Raw genomic sequence first — 20,116 nt, 5'->3', positions numbered from 1 at the left:
AGCCAAAAGCCCCTCTGACTAGCAAGGGCTGCTTCAGGAATCCCATAATGCACTAGGACGAGCTCCCAAAAGACATTTTGTGCTGAGATTCCAAAATGGTTCTGTCAAAAATAGGATTGCTGTGCAGAAGTGATGAACCAGGTAAATGAGACAAACCGCCATTTGATAAAAATGTGTGTCCCTGCAACAGTTTCCTTGCTTAGTGTACTGACACCCAATTTCTAATTAAAGTTTGTCTCCTTTAAACCACAAAGAACAGTAATAAAACAGTCTCCAAATAGATATTTTCTGTCTTCTCTCTAATCAGATATAGAAACTATAGGAAAAACCTTAAAGGCAAGTAGAAATGTGCTACTGGAAGTCTTGAGCTTCTAAAGCATTATTAAAAAATTATTCATTTTTACACACAATTGAGTATGTGGAAAGCCTCCAGTAACCCAAATTCTAATAAAGGTACCATTTCTGGAAAAAAAATGTAATGTGGGCCACTGTTTTATTCATTTATTAAATTACTTTTCTCTTCTGCATTCTACAATTTAAGTGTTATGTAACAAGATTTTACTCCATGCTAAAAGAGAAGCTTTGAAAAGCATGGCTTTAAAATGAATTTGGCTAGGAAAGAACAAATGCATGTAATAAATAAAAGAGGTTTGTTAAATTTAGGCTAATAGCTGAATCCAAGTAATCAGTAGTTGCATAACTATGTTGTCGCTTTTTGGACAGTTCATGAAAATAACCTCATAGCAGAAAATTCACTATTTTTTTTTATTTTCAAGCTTGAAAGTTTTGTTTCTGCAGCCCAACCAATGATACACACTCTTCAAGACAACCATTTGTTCAGAAATACAAAGTCCAATGTCAAGCCAATCCTGCTTATTTTGCCTTTGGTGATAATATTTAGCATTTCTGTACTCCTTTTCATCTTCAAAGCATTTTACAAACATTAACTTTCATGCAACACTTCTTTGCAATTTCACATCAAGAAAGAACACAAAGCAGACTGTCAGAAAGAACCAGAGACTAGGAGCAACAATAATGATGATGATGATACCACAAAAATCACTGACATAAAGAAATGCTGAAAAATGATTGCTGGGTTATTGTTTTTTAATAAGGGAATCAGAATAAGTACTGCCTAGAGTAGCATCAAACCCACTTCATTTCAGAATATCGGTGGTGTTCAGAATACCTATGATTGCATAGCTAAAGAGAAATATGGATTGCTTATATTGCATAGTAGTTCTGAATACACACATTATAAAATTGCCATCTTATAGTCTACACCACACACACACCAAATTACAGATGTAACACTGTTACTGTAACCAATATGTGGTAATTACCCAACACGTAACCTTGTTTCACTGAAGATACGATCTTGCAGGATTCTCAACCAAAGTAAAAACTAGACACCCCCACTTCTTACTGGTCACTGTGTTGACCCCCTAAGTCAGTGGTTCTCAACCCAGAGTAGGTGTACCTCTGGGGGTACATTAACTCATCTATATATCTGCCTAGTTTTACAAAAGGCTATATAAAAAGCACTAGTAAACTCAGGACAAACTAAGAGTTCACACCGACAACGACTTATTTATGCTGCTCTATATACTATCTTGGCAGTTCTCAAAACTGTGGGTCGCAAGTTTGTCTTTATGGGATTGTCAGGGCCGACCTCAGACACACTGGGGCCGAGGACAGAAAACTGAAGCCCAAGCCCCGCCACCCAGGATGGAATGCAAAGCCTGAGCAACTTAGCTTCATGTAGTGTGGGGCCCCAGGCAATTGCCCTGCCTGCCACCTCCTAACACCGGCCCTGAGAGTAGGAATAGACTCAATGTGGAAAAAAACATAGTTGTTGCTGTCACTTCACTGCCTCCCAGAATGACAAGGCTCACAAGTGAAAAACAGACTCAAGTATCACACTGAAATGTAAGTACAATATTTATATTCCAATTGATTTATTTTACAATTATATAATAAAAGTGATAAAGTAAGCAATTTTTCAGTCACAGTGTGCTGTGACACTTGTATTTTCATCTCTGATTTTGTAAGCAAGCAGTTTTAAAGTGAGGTGAAACTTGGGGTGTGCAGGACAAATCAGACGCCTGAAAAGGGTACAGTAGTCTGGAAAAGTTGAGAACCTCTGCCCTAAGGAATGCAATTGCTACCCTCTAGACATTCCAGTCAGTACCTTCAACTGATCACTAGCCTAAGCTCCCAGAGAGAAGACTATTCAAAATGATCAACACAATCAAAAATGTACCTGAAAAAGGGGGAAAAATGAAAAACAAAGCGCAAGAGAAACCCCCTTCAAAAAATAACCATCAGGCTCTGAGGGGAACTGGTCAGGAGAGCAAGAATAATAAAAGATGAGATCTTCAGAGAAGCGGAGTTATGAGAAACAAATGTTCTCTTATCCAACAGATATTACCTCTGCAGGACTCCTACTCCTGAAGCGTAAGAAGCTCTAAGAATGTCCCAAAAGAATAGCATTAACAATATAAAAAGGAGCCAGGAATCTCTTACAAGTCCAACACACAACATTTGAGAATGCAAAAAGAATTAACAATCCAATGCAAAAACTGACCAAATGAAAATTAGGGATGTCCCCAAATAAAAACTTTTTTTGAGTGGGGTGACTGGGCAAGAGTTTGGATTCCCCTATGGTGGGAATGAAAATCTCATAGTGAAAATCCACTTCGAGGTTGAATCCAAGTAATAATACTTTGTAAATCTGGAGCATAAACTATACAGTTGCTTTGCAGATATCTGCAATCAAAACATTCCTGAGGCAGGCCAAAGTGGCAGCTTTTCTTCAAATGCTGTGAACCTTTAAGCATCTGCTTAGCTCCAGGCTAGCCAAATAATAGCAATGTGAAATGCCATCAGATTTTTTTTTGACTAGGTTCCCTTAGTAATGGTAAATTAAATGATAGATATAAATAAGAAAAAAAGAGGAAGTGTCCCCACAGTGGGATCCAAAGGCACCTTCCTGAAAGGTCCAGCAAACATCTCCCTGATTCTCCCCTGGCTACTGGTAAAAAGGGCAGAAGTATGCATAGGTGTATTTATCAGCATCTTATGTGCTTGTTATTCTTCTTTCTTTGTACGCCCAAAACACGTATGAGACAGTCTGCAGTGAGTAACTAGGAACTGTGGAAGGTGATAGAAAAATAAAGCCATAAACTTATAAGCAAGAGTGTGGCAAGACTTGCTAGTCCTGAAGTTTGTTTTCGGCATTCTTTTGTAATCAGAGTTCTGCATCTGACCAAATGGAGGCTAACTGTTGTGCAAGGAAGCAGAGCACTGGCAAGCCAAGGTGCAGTCACCCAATCAATAATTTCACTCATCACTGGAGAATGTGTTTTCCAAGTCTTGGTCATTAGCAGTGCACTCTAAGGGCAGGTCTATATTTACAATGCTGCATCAGTGCAGCTGCAGCACTTCAGCGAAGATCTACTATGCCAGTGGGAGAGCTTCTCCCGTTGATGTAGTTAATCCACCTGTGACGGGTTTCCCCCCCCCCAGAGTGCCAACTGGAACTGGGGTACCACTGAGCTCCCCCCAACTCACAAGCCTGGGCTCCCACTCACCCTGTAATGCTGTGAGAAGCTGCAGACACGCTCCCGGTCTCTCACTTTCACCAGCACAGAGGTAGTAACACAGCTGTAGTAACATGCTGACAGGCTTTCTGACCAGCCCCTGCATGGGAAGGCTATACAGCTAGGGCACTTACCAGCTCCCAGGCACACACACACCTCTGGAGGGTAAACCCAAATTATACAGTCTTGCGCTGCACAGGGAACTGTACAACGTAAGCTCATGAAATTTGCCCCCTCCCTCAGTGTGGAAGAAGATATGCAACAACTTTCTGCCCCAAGTTATGATTTCCACACACTGATTTTAGACAAAACAAAAACAAGTTTATTAACTACAAAAGATAGATTTTAAGTGATTATAAGGGATAGCAAACAGATGAACGCAAATTACCTAGCAAATAAACAAAAACACAATTTAAGCTTAATACACTAAAGAGATTGGATATGAGTAGCAAATTCTCACCCTAATTGTTGATTTAAGCAGTTTGAAGAGATTCTTGAGGGGCCAGCTGCACTTGCTTACAGCTTAAAAACCATAGGTATTCCTTTCGCAAGCTAGAAATCCCTCTAGCCTAGGTTCCCCCAAGTTTAGTCCTTTTTTCTCAGATGTTTCCAGGAGTCTCTTCGGGCAGGGAGTCAGTGAAGAACCATGATGTCACTCCCCTGACTTAAATAGCTTTTGCATATGGCATGAACCTTTTGTCTCCCATCTTGGTTCCCATGCCTTTCAGTGGAAAAATACTGGTATTCCAAGATGGAGTCCAGTACCAGGTAATCTGGTCACATGCCCCTGTAGTGTTATAGCAGCCATGACCCAGAGGCTGTTAGTAGTGTCCACAGGAAGGCTCCTCCCCCCCCCAGGAGATTAGCTTCTTCTAAGACCTATTGTTCCCCCTAATGGCCCTTCCCAGCCAGCGATCTAGACTGATTGCATTCTGCCTTGTGGGTGTTCCCAAGGTGTAATCACATTTGTAATAGATGCATAGACAATATTCCTAACTTCAGATACCAAAATGATACATCCATACAAATAGGATAATCATATTCAATGTATCATAACCTTCGCAGTGATATCCTACATGATCCATCTTGCACAAAACACATCACAGTTATGCCATAATCATAACAATATCTCTATGAAGAACACGGGGCGTAGTGTCACACCACTTCTGCAAGAGATGTTAGTTAGGTTGATAGGAGAAGCTCCCCCGTGAACATAGTACTGTCTATACCGGGGGTTAGAACAGTATAATGGTGTTGCTCAAGGGGTGTGAATTTTTCACACTTCTGTGTAACAGTTATACCAATGTATGTTTATAGTATTGACCTGGCCTAAGACTCATTTAGGCAACTCCAAATAAATTGGCATAAAGCTACAAAGTTCTGTTATATAAAATCAGATAAAGCCATTTATATTTTTAAGTGGCCAGTTTCAAAAGTCTAAGCAGAGTCTTATCAGAAACTTTTTCTTATCTTTGAAGATGTGTGACTCAATGGGCTTCACTTGTGTTTGTCCAGTGCTTCAGGTAATTATATTAATGCAAACTGAAATTTAGATCTGCTGACATTTACACTGAGGCACCTTATACAGTAGATAAACAGATTTAAAACCAGCACACAGTGTATAGCTCCAGGATTTAAGTAATCTTAGAAAGTGGAGTAATTAACCAATATGCCAAATCCTGGGTGAGGTCGTAATTGGAAACTAGATACCTATGATGGGAAGAGAATATTCTGGGCAGATTAGCTAGAGAAAAGTGCGGGGGGGAGGATTTTCCTTTTATCATGAAGTTATGTGAATCTATAAACTCCTACGACTGATCTATTTGTTAAACGTATACACAATTATTCTTGCAGTAAATTGACAAATCTAAATTTTATTTCAGAAGGGCTATGTTTAAATATGTTATAAAATAAATACAGTAATTGTATGTTCATGAAAGATACCCGACTGACAGCAACCGACAACGGAGTACCTACACTGTCCACCCAGGTGCCTCAAACTGAACCTGGGATGGACCACCTACCTGGACAGAGGGTATTTTCATCTTGGCTTACTAAATGTTTGGTCTCTTTTCTGAAGCAGACAAGGGAGTGTACAGTAATAATGGATTTTGTGGTAGAAATCTGTCTACCAGGGATGGAACCAAGCCCACTAACTTTTCATACAGATCACTGAAAAGACATCAGAAAGCAGAAACTTTCAGTATTTAATATCTTGAACTGGATTTGAAATGGTGACCTTTATGTGAAAAGCTCTATAATCCCATTACCAATCCAAGTTTCCCTCATAAAGGGCCTTAATCAACCAGATCAAATCAAAGTGACTTCACTGGCATGTTGTGGGTCAGAAGGTACCCGAGAACCAAAAAGACCTATCTGAATTTTAAGAAATAGTAATTTTCAAGGGTTACACTGAAGTAAATTCAGAATACTAATACTTTTATTCACCAACCAAATTGTGGTTAATTATCACAGTGGACTTCAGACAAACTGGATGACTTTATATAATATCTGAGCTGCAGACCCCAGGTATACCAAGAGTTAGTTTCATCTTTAATGCCCTTGCATTTGTGGACTAGGTTAGCAAAAACAAAAACAAACCAAAGAAAGAGGGGGTTCTATATCTTTAACATCAACCGTTTTCCTCATGGATTTACCAGTAACAAAACCACCACTAGAGAATCTGGCAGGCTTCACCTGCAGACTAAGACAGGAGCCATGGTGGCAATCCAGTAGTGCAGTTCCAAGAGCACTGAAGTTATATGTTCACAGTAAGATACTTTGTTTAATAAATGGGCTGCCACATTCTGCACCAGCTTCATTTTCTAACCTCATGACAACAAAGACATGGATGACTCTATCAAGATCTGCATCTGAAAGAAAGTCACATTCATCCTACCAGGCAACGACGGAGAACCAACAAAATGAGCACATTTGGCCACAGTTGCTAGTTGAACATCCAAGAACAGACTTGAGTAGAGTTTCAGCTAGTTAGATTTCAAACACTGGATCTTTTGTTTCACTGTGCCAACATGATCAGAGGTGATACAGCCATCGAACTGTGTACTGTCAACACACTATTGTGATCCATGTCTCCTTATTAACTATCCCAGAGGCATTATATGACTGTTGGGCAAGAGAAGTGACAGAATACAGCCCTATGTACACTGCCAAAGAGAGCCCTCAGGACAAATGAGCCACTGCCTAACTGTCCTCTGAGCCTTCTCACACAAGAACAAAGCCACTCAAGAGCAACTCTACCCACCTTGCCAAAGACTATCAATACAACCATTTTATAGCCTGCACTTGGATATATCCAATTCTTTAACTGAGTTACAACATGGTTTGGTTTCAATCACACTACCAATTTTAATTTGTTGCAGCAATGCCAGGGAACAGCCATATTGGAACCATGTACCTTGACTCAGATTTTTTTTTAATAGTTTAGATCATCATGAAACAGGGGCCCTGACCAGCTGCAGTCATTAAAAATTCTAAGCACTGGTGGGCTGACAATTTCAACTTCATACATTTTACACTACCTATAATTTTCTTGTACTTTTAAAGTGGGGTACAGTAGTTACAATTCCCCTCTCCCCCCAAAAAAACATATATTGTTGCTGGCACAGATGGCTGCCATGTAAGAACGTAAGAATGACCATATTGGGTCAGACCAATGGCCCATCTAGCCCAATATCCTGTATTCCAGCAGTAGCTAGTGCCAGATGCTTCAGAGGGAATGAACAGAAGAGGGCAATTATCAAGTGAACCATCCCACATTGTCCAGTCCCTACTTCCGGAAGTCAAAGATTTAGGGACTTCCATAGCATGGGGTTATGTCCCTCACCATCTTGGCTAATTGCCCTTAATGGACTTGATGCAACTTTAACTATAGCATTGCCATTGTAAAGACAAACACAAGACATTAAAAAAATGTTAAAGAGAACTGCTGCAGAACTTTTACAAACCCCACTAATTCCTGGACTCTTCTCTAGAAGAATTATATTTTGCTACTGTCCATATTATAACAAATCACTTTTACCCTAATTAGAAAAGGTTCACACAAAGTCTTGATTATTTACATACAAGACCTATGGTATAAGCTGCTGGTCTGTGGGTAATACATTGGCATGCAACAGCCATAAGTCCTAGTCCCTGAGCCAGTCTTAGTTCCCCAGGTTGGCAGTGGCTCAGAGTACGACTGCAGATGAGTGAGGCTAGGCTTTGCGGAAAAAGGAGCACTCAAATTGCTCTGAAATCACCCCTGTAGTAGCACCTTTGCTCTTTCAGGGTGGCTGGCCCCAGTCCAAAGTCTCACTCAAAGCAAAGGTATGTTACATTTGGGGTGAATCAGGTGGACCTTTTTCTAGGGTGTGGTGATGGTTAAGTATGTAGGAATTAATGCTGTATCTGCCAGACTTCTTGCCTAACCTTGCAACATTCTCTCTTCTCATACAGCCAGCTGACATTTAGGGGCCAGATCCTGCCCCTTAAGTTTTGCAATTGATTTCAATGGGTATGGAATGGAGTCCTTAATGAGGTAGTGAGGGCCAAGATGCACCACTTGCCTGTCTCTCTACTGAGTAGAGTTTGAAACAGAGTCCAGGATGTTCCAAATCCCAAAGTGCACATATCACACACCACAGTTTTGGAGCATTCAGCGCATACTTTCGGTTGAGCAGGCCTGTATGCAGTGTATATCACTGGGGCCCAAAAGTTGCTAGGTACTCAGCCACTTGGAAGGCTGGGAAGAGAAGGAGGTTGGCTGGCAAGGGCATGCACAGGAATAAAAATTTGGCTGCTTTTGGAGGGACACTTTGTGTGACCCCTGCAGCTGGAGGACCTGCCTCCCCACCTCACCCACCCCCCCGGCAGCCAGCGGAGCTGCTTCTCCCTTCCCATCCCCTAACGCTGGAGGATCTGCCTCTCCCCGTCATGACCCCAGGGCCAGAGGAGCAGTCATCTCCCCACTACAGCTGGTGGAGCTGGCTCTTCTCCCCCTCCTCCTGTGGCCCCAGGGCCAGAGGAGCTCACTCTCCCCTCTCTGGTACCAGAGGAGTTCTGTGCTCCCGCTGGTGGGGTGGGGGGGTGGGGAACCTGTGCTGCCCACCCCGCACACAACCCTGTTGACTGTGCAAGTCAGCAAGCTGGAACTTATTTCACTAGGAGGGTGGTGAAGCACTGGAATGGGTTACCTAGGGAGGTGGTGGAATCTCCTTCCTTAGAGGTTTTTAAGGCCTGGCTTGACAAAGCCCTGGCTGGGATGATTTAGTTGGGGACTGGTCCTGCTTTGAGCAGGGGGTTGGACTAGATGACCTCCTGAGGTCTCTTCCAACCCTGATATTCTATGAACTGGGACATTTATCATCTGTACTGCAATAGCACTTAGAGGCTCCAATAACGACCTCAACATGCTAGACCAGGGTTGGCAAATTTTTTGGCTCAAGAGCCACATCTGGGTATGGAAATTGTATGGTGGGCTGTGAATGCTCACGAAATTGGGGTTGGGATGCAGGAGGGGGTGAGGGCTCTGGGGGAGGAGTTCAGGGCACAGGCGCGGGCTGGGGCAGGGTTTGGGGGGTCTGAGGGCTCCAGCTGGAGGTGCGGGCTCTGGGGTGGGGCTGAGGGATTTGGGGTGTAGGACAGTGCTCCAGGCTGGGACTGAGGGTTCAGAGTGTGGGAGGGGACTCCGGACTGGTGCAAGGAATTGGGGCACGGGGGGTGTGGGCTCTGGCTGGGGGTGCAGGCTCTGGGGTGGGGCTGAGGATGAGGGCTTTGGGGTGCAGGAGGGTGCTCCAGGTTGGGACTGAGAGGTTCGGAGGGCAGGAGGGGGATCAGGGCTGGGGCAGGGGGTTTGGGCATGGGAGGGGCCAGGGGTGCAGGCTCCAGGCAACGCTTACCTGAAGCAGCAACAAGTTCCTGGCCAATGGGAGCTGCGGAAGCAGCGCTTGGGGCAGGTGCAGCATGCAGAGCCCCCTGACTGCCCCTACGCGTAGGAGCTGGGGCGGGAGGGGGAGGACACAACACATTGCTGCTTCCAGAATCCACGCGGAGCCGCAGCACACACACACACACACACACACACACACACAGCGGCCCCTGACCCTGCTCCCCGGCTGGAGCACGGGAGCGAAGCAAGCCCCAGACCCCACTCTCCAGCAGGAGCTCAAGGGCCAGATTAAATCGGCTGGCAGGCCAGATGTGGCCCACAGGCTGTAGTTTTCCCACTCCTGTGCTAGACACTGTACGTGCCTATAATGACAACACAGTGGGCACCCTGAAGAATTTACAGTGTAAGTATGTGATGACATAAAAAAGATGAATATGATGTGAGATGGTGGGGTGAAGAGGGAGATTGTGATCCGGGCACTATGGGCTCAAGTTTTGCAGCATGTGCTATTCAATTCCCCAGCAATGTTAATTAGGTTACCTTGTTGATTTTTTTGCATTATCTTGCCAAATCCTCTCAGAAGGTGCAGCAGCATATTTTACAGAATCCCTGGATAAAGGAGAAAATTACTCCTGATAAGGCTGAATGTTTAGGTTCCCTATAGAGCAGGGGCAGGCAAACTTTGTGGCTTGAGATCCGCATCGGGTTTCTGAAATTGTATGGAGGGCCGGTTAGGGGAGGCTGTGCCTCCCCAAACAGTCAGGCGTGGCCTGGCCCCCACCCCCATCCAACCCCCCCGCTTCTCTCCCCCTGATGTCCCGTCCCCCCCACCCCCAGGACTCCTGCCCCATCCAACCCCCTGTTCCCTGACGGCCCCCCGGGAACCTCTGCCCCATCCACCCCCTGCTCTCTGTCCCCTGATTACCACCAGACCCTCTGCCCCGACTGCCCCATCCAACCCCCCCTCTCCTTCCTGACTGTCCCCCCTGTTCCCCGCCCTCTGACCGCCCCAACCCCTACCCACACCCCTGGCCCCTGACCACCACCCCCCCCGAACTTCCCTGCCCTTTATCCAACCCCCCCCGCTCCCTGCCCCCTTACCGCGCTGCCTGGAGCACTGGTGGCTGGCGGTGCGGCTGCACCAGGACAGGCAGCCACGCATGACAGAGCACCGGGTCAGGCTGGGCTCTGCAGCTGCGTTGCCGGTGGCGCAGTAAGGTGAGGCTGCGGTGGAGGAGGAACAGCGGGGAGGGGCTGGGAACTATCCTCCTGGGCCAGGAGCTCAGGGGCCGAGCAGGATGGTCCTGCGGGCTGTAGTTTGCCCACCTCTGTTATAGAGACAGCTACTATTACCCAGCTCCTGGGATGTAATGGGGGAAAAGGAGTATGTGGCAGCTAGGTAAAGCTCTATCCTTCCCAGGCCTCATGCTGCTACCCTTGCCTCACTGGGAGGGGAGCAGGCACCCTGCCACCATCCGTCCAAGTGGCAGATGGGGCAATGGTCTGAAACTAGGAGTTGTGGTACACCTAGGACTGCAAATTACCCAATTCAGCCCTGCATCCTTTGCAGCTCACAAGGAATGGAATTCTACCCAGTGCCTGCAGCTCATCAGGTTGGCCCTCTGCCCTAACAACGCTCCTCCTCAAACTTTGTTCAGACCCCCACGCCATGACATTTTGTATCCTGGGCATGAGTGTGTGTGCCTGGCTCCCAAGGCTCATCAGCTCAGGCTCTGGCTGTCACATACCTCCTCTGACCCACACCTTCAAAAGACAGGCAAAGGCCATCCTGATGAGCCCAGAGAGCTTTCATTTCACGTTCCAGCTCGCACTTTTAAGGAGAGCAAGGCAGGAAAATGTGCTACTTATTGTAATGTACTCCCTCTTGAGCTGAAAGCAGTACTAAAAGAAGAAGCTGCAGTCAGGTCACAGCAGAGCAGAGAGCACAAGATCTCAGACTCCTGACTGCAGTAAAACAGGGCATTGTACAGCAGTCTGGCAAAATGTCAAATTCTGCAAAATAAAAATCAGTGAACACAGAATACACAAGGCCCTGATAATGAGTGGCATAACAAGCAGGGTCATGGAACGTCAGCTGCCTAGCCACTGTCATGCATTATGCAGATATCACAGCAAAGGTGACCTTTAATGAGGGGTACGAAGAAGGACAATGCAATAGCTCTGCAAACTTTTATAGGGAGCGCCTCTCATTCATAAAGGGAGATAACTATGCAATGGATGTTTGAGAGGAAAAAATGGACTGATGGATTTTGCTGTTGCTGGAAGAGCAGAAACAGGGACTGACAGCTCAATACCACATAAGAGATATGTAAAAGATGCAACTAAGTCTTGAATGGCTTTAAAAGTGAATGTGGGCAGTGTGTGTTTGACACAGACAAAACTGGATTTAAAACATTCCATCAAGGCATTTGGGAACCCGCAAAAATGCACAGTGCCCACACTTATGAGGAAAGACCATTATTAAGACCGCAAACAATTCATGGAGGTCACAGAAGAAGGGAGGGGAAACAGGGCTGGGGCATGGGGTTGGGACTCCCCTCCAACAGGTAAGATTTAGTCACAGGTATTTTTAGTAAAAGTCACAGGGCTGTGACTTATTGTTTATTGCCCGTGACCTGTCCATGACTTTTATTAAAAATACCCATGACCAAAACGTACCCTTAACCAGTATCTCACATTTGGAGGCAGGAGAATGGGCAAGAAGTCTTATGGGGAGGTAAAAAATTTTTTTTGAAAACCAAACCTGAACATTGTTTGCGTTTTTAAATCTTAAGCTTTATTCAAGTTTAAGTAATGTTCCCAGCAACATCCAACCATACTGAATAAGTATACCTCTCCCCCGATAGAACGTGGTCCTCGGGAGCCAAAAAAAATCTTACCACGTTATAGGTGAATCCGCATTATATCGAACTTGCTTTGATCCACCGGAGCACTGCTTTACCACGTTATATCTGAATTCATGTTATATCGGGGTAGAAGTGCATATTAGCTGACTGTTTCTGCTAAGTCAGTTTGAAGTGTAAAAATTAGCGATAGACACAAACAGTGACAAGGCTTCAGACCTAACATTCTATTTGGATGAATAGGGTAAGTTCATTCACACACACACACACACACAGAGCGTTTGTCTTTTTTTACAGAATTAATAGGACAGTGCATCAGATTAGCATCAAAAGGTTTTCTGTGCAACCAGAGGGGCAACTTTTTTTTTTTTTTTAAATTGACAGTTTTATTCTACAGAAGACGCTGAACTAAAATCTGTATAGAAAGAAAAATCCGTAGGAATTCCACATATAGAAATTTAGAGAGAAAGAGAGAATCTGTCACTTCATTAAGATCCAGCAATCTCTTGTTTGCTCACGGATCTCTCCTTTCTGACCACATTATCTCATTTTTTCCTATGATACCTTTTCATTACCACAAACTAGTCAACAGTACTGTGTATCAACTCCTCCCACATAAAGTCATATTGGTTACCCCAACTGTCATAGCTCCACCGAAGTAAGCGGAGTTGTGACAATTTACACCAGCTGAGGATCTAGCCAGTGGAGTATAGACATTAGTGTGGCTGCACCAGGGCAATGCAGACAACTCTACCTTGTCTACACCAGGAAAACAAAAAGGTGTGCTTTAAAAATTTTTTAAAAAGCCCCTCCCCCCCCAAAAAAATCCTGATTGCTTACTTGTTTTAAACATATTTTTCCAATTTTCACATAGAAAACATTTAACATCTTTAAAATCTGCTAACTGGTAGCAGTCAATCCCAGGCTTCCCTTTAGGGTTGATCACTTTAAAAAAAAACAACAACAACGTTAGCACCCTTTTTAAAGTATTAAATCCTGTCTACAATAGCATTTATCAAATGTTTCGATTCTTGTTTTTAAAGCACTGTTTTTTCTAGTTTATATAAGGTTCTAGTGTGTGTAGACATGATTTACACCAATGCACTTCAATTTGTACTGCAAGCTTACTGTAGGCCTCACTTACAGGGCTCTAGATCTTGATTCTTACTTGGTACATTCATTCCTAACAATTTGCAAAACCTAACCCAAACAATGTCGCCTGTTAGATATCCAGTTAGTGACACACTCCAGCCAACAATTGAAACAAACAAACCAACTAACCCCTCACAAATTCATATAAGCAGACCTTGATATTTTATATTGAGTCTAGTTAACAAATGTAGTCATTAAAGGGTTATCTACAAGGTGAAACACTTAAGAAGTTTGGATTAAAAAGAAAATCATAAAAAATTAAAATCAGTTTCTCGTGCAGTAATTTAGCATGTATAGTGTCATGTCCACAGTGGTGAGAAAGTAAAACTGATTCAGAACCAAGAAGGAAAAAATTTGGGATGTGAGTGTTTTATTTTGGCTTTTAAAAAGAGATTCTAAAATGCTGACTTGTCCCATACTCAGTTCTGGATTTTGTGACTGCTCTCATTTAATGCATTACAATTACAAACACATCAGCAAGCAAGCTGAAAGAATAACGTTTGCTTTTTTAATTTGTGCTTTGACAGAAACATGCACGCGCGCACACACGTACATGGCTCTAACAGGTCAGAATCTCCACATGCTCTTAAATGAAAATACGTAATACATAATCACTTTCATAACCTTTAATTCACCTGTCCTGTGATTCAGGAAGAGAAATATTGTAAACCAATGAACTATCACACTGAAATGTTCAATCTTGTAGTCCTGACTTGATAATTTAAAGGAAAAAAAAGAAAAAGTTACTTACAGCACTGGATGAACAATCAGCTCTGGACTATATGACTTTATTACAGCTGCTGCATCTTTGGTACAAAATACGTGGGATAAGTCTGCACCCTAAGAAAGAAAATTTGCAGAATTACCATTTGTAATCTTAGTAGCGCATAAACAATTATTCCAATAGCTATTCTTTGAACAACTATGGATTCCTACTGCTTGTTAAATAAAGCAAACTTGGCACCTATTTGTTCCATCTGGACTAGCATTCAATAGTTTGGAGAGAAATTACTTTATTTCTTAGCTCTAACTTCCATGCTAAATTGCATATTTACAGATATACTTGCTTACTGAACAGGATTATGGCAAAAATCAGTGAAAGTTTAGGGCCAGATCTTGAAACCCTTTATCACATGAGTAATCCTCTCCATTCATGCATGAGCAAGAATGACAGGCCTAGTCCCACAGTAAGGAAAGACAAAAAGGAGACAGTCAAGTAGGAGACAGGTTACAGCACAGACAAAAATTGGTGTTGTGCTATATTCATGCAGGATAAACAAGATTACCCATGAGTTCTTTTCCAATCCCACAGTTTTTGATCCAATGAGCCAAATCTGGACTAGAGATAAATTGGCACAATTTCATTTATTACCATTGAATTGCATGCATTTCTGAGTTTGTCCCTATGCTTCTTTTACCTCTGATAAGAAAAAGCAAATAATATACACGTAGGTTAGGTAGCCAGGGACAAGAAGTTTCCAATACTTCGGGTGTAGAAAGACACACCAGACTTAAAAGATGCAAACACTTAAAGGAAGACAGTAACCAACTAATGGCTCCTCTGGTGTATTAATATCATCATTTAACATTTTCCAAGCCCTGAGCAATTTAAGGTCCTGATCCTGAAGTTTGTTCTGTTAAGGTGAAATGCTATGTCTGTGCATAGGCCCACTGAATTCAGTAAGGTTCCAGGTTGGTGCAGCAGCCTGCCTGCACATAACAAATGGCTGTATTATGGCCATAGTGTCTTGTCATACCGAGTAGTCATCTCTGTCAAACTTTAAACACAAAAGAGCCCAGTTTAAATTATTTTTGGTCTTGCCTAAATTAAATAATAATAAACTTAGCTTACTGAAAAAAAATAATGAATGACTTTTACAAATCTGAGATTCTTCCTAGCCACAGAAGTTATGAATGTTCTAGAACTCAGAAATTATTAAAAAGATAATAAAAAGTTTCATTTCTAGTAGAACTAAAATCCCATACACAGTACAATACAAGGTTTTTGCAAATGACACTAGACAATCCATTTATGTTATTAAAAATACATTACACATGAAAGCAGGAAAACACGTACCACTTTTAGAGCTGAAATTGCAGCAAAATAAGGTGCCCCAGTGTACCTACAAATGAAACATTTTCTAGGTTAGGAAACAGACACACAATTGTATCAAAAGACAAACTTGGCAGTTGATCACCCTGCTACAATGAAGAATCGAATTCAAGAGCAAGTTAAATAAATAAGCTCAAGTAGTTCCTATTTATAAAGGATGGGTGAAATCCTGGCCCCACTGAAGTCAATAACAAAACTCCAAGTGACTTCAACGAGGCTGAGATTTCACCCTATGCATCCACTCTCACTTGTGTGATATTTACATGGATTACATCATAAATAAAAGTCAACTCAAAGTACTCACATAAGCACAAGAGACAGACTCAATCCATTCAGAAAAGGGACTCAGAAAAAGCTCAGGTATAAAAGACAGTATCTTGCAACGTGCCTTGCCAGGTCAAATTTGGGCTCTAGTAGACCGATCAAAAAAGCGAATTAGAGAGACAAGGGTAATCCAATAGGGAAATCCTAACTGTAACAAAAAGGTCCCTTCCAACCCTGATATTCTATGAAAATAATGAATTTAGCTCTTTAAGTGGTATTTTTAATCTGTAGATTTCCAAGCACTTCACAATAGAGGTAATACCTCCATTTTAGAGACGGCCAAACGGAGGCACAGTAAGGTGAAATGACTCACCCAACGCACCACAATTGGTGTCACGACTGAGATGTTCGGCAGTCTTGCCTTGGACTCAGAGCAGGTCAGAGTTCAAGATGGACCAGAGAGCAAAACCGAGAGTCAGGCGTCAGAAAGGGTCAGGATACCAGGAGATCAACGGCAGGATCAGGTACTAGAGGGGAAGCAGTCCTAAACACGGGGAACCCAGCTGCCTGGACAACTTCCTGTCCCTGTGCTTGGTTTAAATAGCAGCTCTGAACCAGTCAGTCAGATCCCAGGACTGGACTCCTCTGTCAAAGTTCACCTTCTATTCTGACAACTTTTAGGTCACTGGGTGACAGGTTGGAACTTACTAGCTCCTCAGGACCAGGGTTCAAGACACGTGGTCCCTATCATCAGGTCCCTAGCAGAACCAGGAATAGAGCCTAGGTCCTGTAACTTCCAGTCCTGTGCCCTCCTCAATTGACCTAAACTATCTCCTGTTCCCCAGAGTTCAAATCAGGATACTATTAGCAAAAATATGCCACCTGATAAGTGTTGAGAAGGTGCATAATAAGAGTCTCAAAAGGCAGCTTGAATTCAAACCAAGAACCATGGCCAGGTAGCCAAGATGTAGTTCATAAGTCTGGTGTAAGTCAGGAATCGTATAAGGACATCACAACTATCATCAGTTGTTTCACCTTGTTACTTTATTCTCAATGCTTCTCCCATAAGCTCCATTTACACAATGTAGAAGGAAATTTAAAGTAAGATATTAGGGTGAAAAGAAGAGAGAAGGTAGAGGGGAATGGAACTCAAATGACCAAACTTCAACTGCATTTATAGCCAAAACAGGGATGGCATGACATCTATCAGAAGTGATTTTTACTACCCCAAGAAAAGCTAGTTAGAAAGTGCCTTAAAGTGTGACTATGATAAAAACGGTTTCATTAATGCATACCACCCTACACCTAGTTTTAGTTAGATTCAAATTGTGGTTATATAAATTAAATTTCTGAATCTACTGGCTTAAATTTGGCAAAAAAAAGTAAAACTGAACTGGGTGTAATTCTAATATATGCAATCATAGCACTGAACATGGGAACGTCTACACATTTTGTTTGGTATTTTCTCAAGTTATACATTTCAGTCAGGACCTGTTCCATTTTTCCACGTTACATAGAAAAAAATTAAGAACAGCTGATTATATGAAAGTGACAATACTGCAGGACTGTAGGCTTGAAACTTTAAGCAATCAGAAGCATGCAGAGTTGTAGACTACCACTCCAGGTCCATATGGCAGTACAGCATTCTGTAGCACAAGCCCAACTTTTATGAAATGTTCACACTAAGCCTCAATTTTGAACTGATGTATCCGAAGTTTGAAAAGATTTGTTCTGTGCTTGCTGAACACTGATGCAATTGCACCACCAGTTCTATGAAGTCAGATGTAATATTAGTAGTCTTCAGATTTTTCCCACCATGTTGCAGGGGAAACTTTTTCCTTCATAGCAGATGAACACTGATTTTAGATACAGCGTGTCTACTTTAAATGCAAGTGAATATGGCAGAAAGTGAGGATTTTTACTGAGCAACCACTGCCCGGCAGTTTCTTCTTGTTCAGTTGACAATTTCTTTCCTGCTTATTTTAGATGAAGACCAAACCAGGTTGGCCAACATGTGTAGAGGAGTAACTGCTTCATTAAATCTCTTTTGTGCTGTTGCTTTGCACGGTGCAAGATCTTCAGTAAATCCAACCGTACTTTGCATGCAACTGCAATTGTTAATGTGCCCCTTTGGAATGTGTCAAATGCCACAGCAACTGGTTTCTATTGACTGATCAAGTTCTTTGCTTCTTGGTAAATCCCTTGATTAGTAGTTACACTGATCACTCTACCTTCAAATTCTGCCTCATGATCACTCACAATCCTGAGATAACACAGCCAATTTTTAATTTATGTTTCCAGGCATACTATTTGAGTGTTCCATTGTGTCTCACCAGGGATTTGGGATTTCACAGATCCTTGGCATTTTTTTAAACAGGCTCCAGTATTCACAAATACTTTTGTAAATCTACTACTTGTTTCATCAAAGCATTTGGTGCAAGGTCTTGTCCAATAGATTTAGCCAATGTAAGGCACATCTATATGTAACTAAAGTGCCATTTTTTCCAAATTACTTCTCATTCTTTACATCTTTCCCCCCCTCACTGTCTGTCAGGTAGCTCACTACCACAAACATACAATTCACTTATTAATGCCTTGGCTTCCCTTGCCAGGGTATCACAGCACTTTCCAGTCTTATTGCTTCAAGTCTCAACCTCTGTCACATTTTGAGATTCAGCCCAGACCAGTGAGTGGTTGTGTCACTCCTCGCCCCGTAACTCTGAATGCCTTAAAATGCTCTGCTGCTGTAACTCCCTGTCTGGCCGCTCCCAACCAGCATACGAGCATGCACTGAATGACTGCATGTTAAGCAGCACTGGTTCAGCAGCTCTGATTCCAGCAGCCTGCTTGTTACACTACAGCCAGACTCTGGTCTCAACCAGCCTTTGTTTTTATTAGCCAAGTGACCCCCACCACACACCCAGTCCCAAATTTCCCCAAAACCATCTACCCTGAAAATGTCCAGCCCTATCCTGGAACATTCAGAGAAGTAATACGGTCTGTTGCTCCTTTAAAGACACAAAAGCACAGCAGCCTGTTGCTTTAACTGGAATTAATAATCAATTTAAGTCAAACACAGTAGTAGGCGGATTTGGAATAAAAGTAAAACAAGTTTATTTAACCAAAAATACACAGATTTTAAGTGCATTCAAGAAATAAAGTGAAAACACGAATCTAAAAGTTTAAAACTTAAGTTTAGCAAGATAGTCTTTGTTAAAGACGATTTTCCTCTGATCCAGTCTTTCCAGCTTTTTACTGAATGGCCTGGCCAGGACATCACAGAGATCAAATTGCTTGGTTTCTTAAGGCAAAGAATCCCTTAGGGGCTCACTCCCCCTCTCTTTATAGTCCAATGAACATTTGAAACACATTCTTCTGAAGGGTACCCTCGGGTAAAGTTCATTAGTTCACGCTGAATAAAGGAGCCATGAGGTTGGGAGGATAAGACTCCAAGCTGGTTCCTTCCCCGCTGGCTGTTGCTACTACGCACATTATCTCTTTCTGCTGCAACTTCCCATATAAATGATAACTCACTGAATTTGGCCACACCTGGCCTGAGGTGTTGGCCTCTTTTCTTGTCTGAGGAAAACCTGTTTATCAACTCCCCGACATGCCTGGTTTAAACACCTTTTAGTCACAGACTTTAAAGCATAATATTAGTGAGTGAGTATCTATAATTTCACACACAGCCTTGTTACATATATTGTACAATGATATTATTGACCAGCATGTTATTTGTTTTCAAATGATACCTCACAAGGCATACTCTGTACAAAAATCATTGCAGTGGTGTGAAGGGTGTGAATACAGAAGTGCTTACGCTCACAACCACTGATACATAAACCACAATTTTCCCCTGTGTGCATACAGTTAGCTATCACTGGGTCACTACACATTACTCCAACCATATGCTTTTCCACATAATTTATTACATGCTACTATCCTCAAGCCATCAGTATTTGTGTTTAACAGTTCACCAGCTACCTGCTTTCGACTGGATGCTTTGCAGCTTGGCCTTAGGCAGCTAATCATTGCTTGATAAGTTGGACGTTAAATAAAAGAGAAGGGAATATTATAGCCATAAAATATTCTGCAATTTTCAAGTCTAATTTTTGTTTCAGTTTTGGAGTTGTTTGTTACAAAAATATCCATTTTTGGTTCAAAAAAAATGATACTTACTCCTTGTTTTCTTTAGCCGACCTGGATCTGATGTACTTGGCAATGGTTATGC

General features: G+C 42.6%; 1 protein-coding gene across 3 annotated transcripts in view; it reads right to left on the bottom strand.

Annotated features, from left to right (window-relative positions):
• The window catches only part of NAXD (NAD(P)HX dehydratase), an 80,787-nt gene that overhangs the window by 52,022 nt on the left and 8,649 nt on the right, over positions 1 to 20,116 (bottom strand). For 2 of the 3 annotated variants that reach the window (XM_074963653.1, XM_074963663.1), the window contains 4 exons: positions 15,586 to 15,631; positions 14,260 to 14,348; positions 12,393 to 12,464; positions 10,033 to 10,101 (listed from right to left, as the gene is read on the bottom strand). In XM_074963653.1, the coding sequence (XP_074819754.1) occupies positions 10,033 to 10,101; positions 12,393 to 12,464; positions 14,260 to 14,348; positions 15,586 to 15,631 (276 nt within the window). The remainder of the gene's footprint in view (positions 1 to 10,032; positions 10,102 to 12,392; positions 12,465 to 14,259; positions 14,349 to 15,585; positions 15,632 to 20,116) is intronic. The other variant, XM_074963642.1, reaches the window with a different exon arrangement.

The sequence above is a fragment of the Natator depressus genome, chromosome 1, assembly GCF_965152275.1.
Source record: "Natator depressus isolate rNatDep1 chromosome 1, rNatDep2.hap1, whole genome shotgun sequence".
Lineage (NCBI taxonomy): Eukaryota > Metazoa > Chordata > Testudines > Cheloniidae > Natator > Natator depressus.
The sequence above is the reverse complement of the archived record's forward strand: the minus strand, read 5'-3'. Positions and strand labels throughout refer to the sequence as shown.